At 43.4% G+C, this 7,624-nt stretch overlaps 1 protein-coding gene across 2 annotated transcripts in view; it reads left to right on the forward strand.

The window, feature by feature from the left end:
* The window catches only part of ubash3bb (ubiquitin associated and SH3 domain containing Bb), a 61,347-nt gene that overhangs the window by 46,729 nt on the left and 6,994 nt on the right, over positions 1-7,624 (forward strand). For both annotated transcript variants that reach the window (XM_050067007.1, XM_050067013.1), the window contains exons 2-7: positions 1,451-1,504; positions 3,507-3,693; positions 5,110-5,308; positions 5,864-6,033; positions 6,122-6,330; positions 6,961-7,105. In XM_050067007.1, the coding sequence (XP_049922964.1) occupies positions 1,451-1,504; positions 3,507-3,693; positions 5,110-5,308; positions 5,864-6,033; positions 6,122-6,330; positions 6,961-7,105 (964 nt within the window). The remainder of the gene's footprint in view (positions 1-1,450; positions 1,505-3,506; positions 3,694-5,109; positions 5,309-5,863; positions 6,034-6,121; positions 6,331-6,960; positions 7,106-7,624) is intronic.

Here is a 7,624-nt window from a genome sequence, read left to right on the forward strand (position 1 = left end):
TAGCCTTAACTTTCAGGCTATCAAATACTGTGCAGTCGTCAGCCTTTAAAAACACCTTGTGCTTAACCAGGTGCTTCCTCAGGTTTGAGGTATTTCCGTAGCTGGCCTTGCATTTTGCGTCGCAAATATTGCAGCGCGCATAGTCTGCATCAGACTTTGAGATATGGAGCCACACCTTCGACCTGTTTCTCTCAGCCATGCTGCATTGTTGATAGCTGCCACTGATGTGATCACGCTCTCGTGCGTACAATGCTGCATTCACGATAGGCAGCGAAAACATCACTCCTCCACTCTCAAAGTCCCAAGGATGCGTTCAGGTACCGAAATGTGATACCGTTTGATTTTAGGATGCGTTCAGGTACCGAAATGTGATACCGTTTGATTTTACGTGAAGCGATACTCTGGATTACCGGCCGAATTCGGTCGGTACCAATAAAAGTACCGATGGATTACCGGCCGAATTCGGTCGGTACCAATAAAAGTACCGAACTCGGTACCCATCCTTACTTCACAGAAACCCCACCGCCGACTAGTGTTTTGGAGGTGTAACTGCAGAGTGACACAGACACACCACCGCACAAGTATAAATGCTCACAACGGCGTGGGACACGTGCGTAGGCTACGGTGTAGGCTCTGCCGCACAAGTACAAATCCCGCTTAAAAAACAGAGTTAGGAAGAGAGTGAATGTAATAAGGGGGACACAGACGTGACTCCAAATCAGTAATCATGTTGCTCTGTGACAGGTGAATCTGTAAAGAGCCAACTGTTGACATCTGGTTTCAGTCCCCAATTTCAAAATTAATTAATGAAGCTTTAAAATAATTAAGTCAGTCTAAACGTATCAAAATAAAAGTCTCATTACCTTCAGTAAATGTTTAGGCAAAGAGGCGTGAACAAAAGCTTTTAACGGTAATTTTAGGGATGGTAGAAAATAGTTTGTGACCTCCACCACTGCCAAATACAGTCTTCTCTAACCTCTAACCAGTAAAAGAAAAGAAATAATTTCCATTTGACATTGTGATGTTTTTCTCTCTGAGTTGACAGCAGCCGAATTTCAGTACAGATATTCACCTCAGCCAGTTACACTAGGAAAACGCTGAATAATTCACCAGTTATCTTTCTCCAGTGATGTTTGTTCCCGACTCCAGTGGCAGTTCAGTTCTGTCAACGACTTTTTCCATATTATTTCTGTAACTGTTTTACAGAGTTTCCACATAGGTGTGCAGCCAGAGCAGTTCTCCTTTTATTTACCATCTGCTGCCAGAAAACTCCTGAGGACACAAACTACAGTACAGAGAACAGAATCAATGTCCTTACTTCTCTGGGTTTCTCATTGCTGCAGTGCACTAACTAGTCCCATACTGTTCAGAATACAGATGAGTAAAGTGTGGGCAAATGTTCTAAGCATTGTTGAGGATGTAATCAGATTTATTTTCTTTCCCTCTACAGGCTGAAAGCTCTGGTGTCAACGGGAGGTCGGAGTGTGCAGGCAGCATGTGACTGGTGAGATAAAACAACAAATGTGTTTACAGTACATTCACATGTATACCCATCACAGGTCAGGGGAAAATGTGTGTTATACTGCCCTCTGCTGGAGAGGTTGAACAGTGCCTTGTAAAAGTATTCACCCCTCCTGGATGTTTTCCTATTTTGTTGCACTACAACCTGTAATAAATTTTCAGAATAATTAATACCTGGAGCTACCAGTTAGTCACCTAATGAGTCGAATAAAGTCCGCCTGTGAGCAATGAAAGTGTCACATGATCGCAGTATATACACACCTGGGGTCTCTCTCTTACCTCTGATTAACGCCGTTCTTCCCTGGTCTGTGAGTTTTGGTGGGTGGCCCTCTCTTGGCAAGTTTGTTGTGCTGCACCATTCTTTCCCATTATGTAATAATGGATTTAATGGTGCTCAGTTTCAGATGTTTCTTTGTTGTTTCTGTTTTTATTCTGTATTGTAATGTGTTTTGTTGCGTAACAGGAAGCTGCTGAAAACCTGTTTATAACTGAGTCAGGCCAGTTTTAACTGTAACACACAAATTCCTTTCCTGTATTAAAAAAAAACACCTCATCATAGCATCATAGTACGTACGACTCAAGACCACGAGCTCTCAGTCCGCAGGTCCAGAGGGTGGACATTTAAATGCAGACTCTGGAGCCTTTCAGCTCAGGTGGTTATATACTGATATCATGTGACACTTAAACTGCACACAGGTGGACTTATTTAAATAATTAGGTTACTTTTAAAGCTAACTGGTATCTACCATACTATATTGTAGTATGTTAGAAAAGATTTAGTACATCTCAGTACATAGCATGTCAAATGCAGTATGCCAAAAATACCAGGATGTTCTGCTACATGTGGTCCAATTTTGCAGTATGCAAGCCAGCATACTTTTTAGGCTATTCTGACCCACAGTCCACTGTGCAGCGATTGATTCGTCACATCTCCTGAGCAATGACAGAGAAATGTAAATATAAATGTAATTTTAATGTAACCGTGAATATAATGTGCTAGAAACTACACTGTATGCAGTTATTACTTGTTGCAAAACAACAACATCAAGTCTCTCCTCTGTCTCTGACGAGCTTGACAGCATTTTGTTTTAGTAAAAGGGTCAAAGGTGTGACGTTATGAGGAAGTAGTATGTCCCAATTGTGTGCATACTGCATGCAACAGTACGTACTTCCTTAGGGCAGCTGCAGTACTTACTAAAGGTAAAAGAAAAAGTATGTGAGTTGGAACGCATCCCTAATTTCTCGCTGTCATAGCAAAGGGAGTGAATACACTTTCATTTCACTTTACCAGATTCGACATTTTGTGAAGGTCCATAACAAAAAAGTTCAGAAAAAAAACCCATTTAAATTAAAGGTTTTACTGCGGCTGTCTGTTTTTGTTTTCATTATGATGTGGTCTCTTTTGAAAATCTCAACACAGCCACAAATTAAATAATAAATACTTAAAAGAGTCTCATGAAATTCCCCCGGACAGACTGACTAAATCTCTGTGACCAACAAATCTCCAGATAAGAAAGCCGATGCTATCCACCAATTACACAGCATGTCAGAAACAGCCCTGGTGAAAAGATAGAGCCTGTTTTCACCATTAACCACGCACATGAAGAAATCTTCATTCGAATCACTTGAAATGTTGAATGAAAGTTTATTCATTTAAATTCTCTGCTGTCATCGCTGCGGGGCGAGAGTGATGTTACCAGCGAAGCAGCAGGAGAGGCGGAAAAGTTTTCTGTCCCAGACTCTCGGTTCAGAACAGAAAATGTTCCAATTATAAAGGAGCTGTAGGGCTTCACTGTGCCGGCCTCGCTGAACTGGTCACACAGCTGAAATTATTTCCACTAAGGCTGTCTGCTTCTTTTAACGTTATATATGTGCCACAAGTGACTCAGCAGGATTTCTTCAAAGCTGCAACATAGAAGAATAAAGGCTCTATGTGAAGACACAGCACAGTTAGAGCTGAGTCTTTCCCTTGATTCCCCACTCAGGCTGTTCTCCCATGTGGACGACCCGTTCCTGGACGACCCTCTGCCCAGGGAGTTTGTCCTCTACCTGCGACCCAGCGGACCACTACAGAACCAGCTCTCCCACTTCTGGCAACAGAGCCGGGTCACCTGTGGCAAAAACAAAGCCCACAACATTTTCCCACACATCACCCTCTGCCAGTTCTTCATGGTGAGTCGGAGAATTGAACCAAACTTCAACTAACACTGAGCAATTTTATGAACACTGACGGTTAAAGGTCATCAGTGGTTCTGAGTTCATTCCCCAGATATTTATCATCATGTTTCCCCTCCTTAATGCCAAGATTAAATCATTTCTATAAACCAGGAAATTGTGAATGAGCTCCTTTTAAGTTGTTGAGGAGATTGTTTTCATGTCACACCACTCTATAATATTTATTTTTTTCTCATTGGCAACAGTTGTCTCGTGAAAAAAGATGGACGTTTTTTTTTTACATTCACTGATAAATCTGTTGATTGAATTTCCTTACTAATAAAACATTTACATAGACAATATTCTAAATCCTGCTTTGACAGCTTCTTTATGCATCACTGCCATGACTGTCAGTCAGTGGAACTGCGTGAAACCAGCAGTGTTGGGACTTTAAAAGTTACTGTAATTCCACTACCTTTGGGGCTAACTACACAGGTAACTAATTACTTTTTCAAATAACGCAGTTGCAACCAAATGGGTACTTAAGTCAGGACCACTTTAGTCAAAGAAATCTTTATTTCCATTTGCAGTATGATATTTGGCTGCATGGCTCTGTTCTGGGGCCTCTCTGCCTTTCCTTGGGCCTACACAAAGCCTACAAAAGCCTGAGGCAGAGAGAGCATACCTGTCTGCCCTTCCACGTGCATACGAGGAAAGCCTGAGGCCGAGAAAGCAAAACTCTCTGCCCTTCCACACGCATATGACGAAAGCCTGAAGTAGAGAGAGCAAACCTCCCTGCCCTTCCATGTGCCTACATGGAAAGCCTAAGGCAGAGAAAGCAGTAGTAAAGACCCCTGGGAACAGAACAGAGCAGCATCAATGACAAACAGAAATGACATTGATAAGTCAGACACAGCATGAAAAGGAGGAGCTGGGGTGGAGGCAGGTTGCAAAGCGGCTTGCAGAGGAAGCAGCAACAGTAGGCAGGCCAGAGCAGTTTAAATAGGGCGCCCTGAATGAGATCTTCCAATCAGTCGGACAGTCAAAAGTCAGCAACAGAATATTCTGTTTAATAGTTAATAATAAAAATGAGAGAAGATTTACAGATAGAGAGGTGGGCGAGTGTTCCTCATGCTCACGGTGGTCATGAAGAAGTTGTCAGTGGCCAAATAAATTTTGAAATCCATCACAGATTCAGCCTTTGAGAGAACATTTTACTTCCTTCATATCATAACTTTCCAACTCGCTGCATTTCTCAGCAGAGCCACGTTTCCTCTCACGCACCAGACGCCAAATATCATCCAGGCATTGTGGTACTTTACATAAATGTCCTGTTATGTCTGAAGAAATTTGTTAGGAGGTTAATAGACACTTCTGTCTGAAAGACAAACAGCCGATAGATAAAGTGACATCGTCCTTTCTGCTTCCTCACAGTGTGCAGACCACAAAGTAGAAGCTCTATGTGAGGCTCTTCAGACCTGCGTCCAGCAGTGGCGGGGGCGATTCCCCAGCCCGCTGCCGCTTGAACTCTACACATCCTCTAACTTCATTGGTCTTTTCGTGGAGGAGCAGGTGGCTGACATCCTGAAGCAGTTTGCGGCCGACTTCGCCACAGAGGCCGCCAGGAAGGCAGGTAAGAGCCATGATACACTGTATACCCACAATGACCTGGGTTTGGAGCATGTTTAGGATCTTAGCTGCACGTCTTCCTGTCTGTCTGTCCCACCTTAACCGTCTTCATCGCGGTGTAGAGTTGAGCATCATCATGTAATCACCATGTAATGTGTGGCGACCTGCTGTCTCTTCAACCAGCAGCGGTAAGTGATTGGTCAGGGCGGCGGTCATGCTGGGTTATTAAATCACTCACTCAGTCTGTCAGTGAGACTTTTTTAAACACAGGCGAAAATGAGACTGACTGCCAAACAGTATATCAGGCAGCTAAGTGCCAAATCAGATTAGAGCCGTGGTGTTAGTGCTAATGCTCTGTCATATTTCTGTTTCTGGTAAAGAGACAGATTAGAGCATGTTGTCCAAATCTGATTTTTACTCCTCTCTGATGCTTTGTGCAGTTTTACCCCACTGCTGCTGCTGCAACAGATTATTTTTTAACTTTGTACAGATAACAAAGGCTATATATTTTGTATGTGACATACTGGGTGTAAACCGAAGTCTTGTCTCATCTTTCCAGAGGTCCATGTGGAGCCTCATAAGAAGCAGCTCCACGTAACTCTGGCTTACAACTTCCCCACCAATCACCTCCCATCACTGGAGAAACTGGCCAAGGGAATCGAAGTCAAGCTGGGCTGTGATTGGCTGGCAGTCCTGTTCTCCCGGGACATTCGTTTTGCAAACCATGAGGTGGCTAATACTCACACTGACACTGCTCACAGACATCTATTAACCAACAGCATGATTGTTTGTTCTAAATGTCGACGTGCCTCTGCAGACACTGCGGGTGATGTATCCCTACATGCCTCAGAACGAGGACGAGCTGGAGCTGGTCCCTGGCGACTTTGTCTTCATGTCTCCGGTGGATCAGAGTAGCACCAGTGAGGGCTGGGTGTACGGGACCTCGCTGGCTTCTGGGCTGTCTGGCCTGCTGCCGGAGAACTATGTGAGTCTGGCGGATGAGTCGGACACCTGGGTCTTCCACGGGTGAGCAGAGCACCTCACACTCACTCAAGAGCTGGTCTCAGTTACCCAAAGCAAGATAAATAGATAAAACATTGTGATATAGAATATACATAAAACACCTGTTTGACACTGAAAGAGAATAAAGTACAATTAGATCTTCAATAACATCTTTAAAACCTGATAGTTCTCCAGTGCAGGATAGAGATGTTAGTGTATCCAACTGCATTAAATTACCATTAAATTCAATGTAAATTCAGTCTTGGAGTGTGTTTCCTAATAAATATACTGACCCCTCAACTTTTTATAATGCAACAACCAGATCAAAATGTCGTCTTGTACTTAAGAAATATCAAAATGAGACTGACAGAGTGTCATTGTGAACACACTCAAACTGACTACTTTTGCCAAGAAGGACATGCTCCAGGATCAACATCCCATCAGTGTGCTGCTCCTGCGCTTCTTTCAAAATTCCTTTGTGCTTCTTCAGAGCTAAGCTTATTTTCCAAAGTAGTACAATTAAACAAAATCCTCAGTAACATATCAAAAAGTATTTTAGCCGCTGCCAAAAGACTCCATGACTCAGCTTTTTGTAAATGCCAAGTGAAAGAAATGACGTGGTTATATAATGTCTGTTCTGCTCGCCCACCACAGCTCCCATTCGTTCTTCAGCTGTGGGCCCAGTGACAAGAGCAGCAAGGAGAGAGGGATGTTTGACGGACTGCTGGACAGCCGACGCCCTGATAACAGCAGTCCCGGAGACACGCCCACCCTTAGTCTCATTTGTCATCCAATGCAGGTGGATTTTTTTAGGGCTGATGGTTGTATTTAAAGATGAAGTGTGTAAAGTTTAGGGGGATTTGGTGGTGTCTAGCGGAGAATTATGGCTAAGCCACGCCCCGCTCCACTCACTCGGACAAACTATCAACATTCAGTGACCGGCACTATGGCAGGTGTCACAGTACACGGCATTTTGCAGGAGACAATAGAGTGTGCTAGGGCTGACGTCAAAACCCAGAAGTTTAGCATCGCGCTGGTTCCCGGAAGAGAAAGTGAATGTGATTTTTGCATTGCGTTTTGGATTATGTCAGAAAATAAGCTCTGTGGCTAACACAAGTTTATGATACTTACAGGTTTTGTTCAGCGAGACAATCTTCACATATGAACACCTTTCATACCGCATTTGTGATGTACGATCAACAAAGTACAAAACTAGAACACAATAGGCTAATGAACTCCCAGCAAACAAGGTGACATGATGAACAACGCAGCTAGGAGCTAACGTTAGGCTAACTTTAGCCAACGTTAGCTAGAGATG

The sequence above is a fragment of the Epinephelus moara genome, chromosome 2 (assembly GCF_006386435.1).
Source record: "Epinephelus moara isolate mb chromosome 2, YSFRI_EMoa_1.0, whole genome shotgun sequence".
Classification (NCBI taxonomy): domain Eukaryota; kingdom Metazoa; phylum Chordata; class Actinopteri; order Perciformes; family Serranidae; genus Epinephelus; species Epinephelus moara.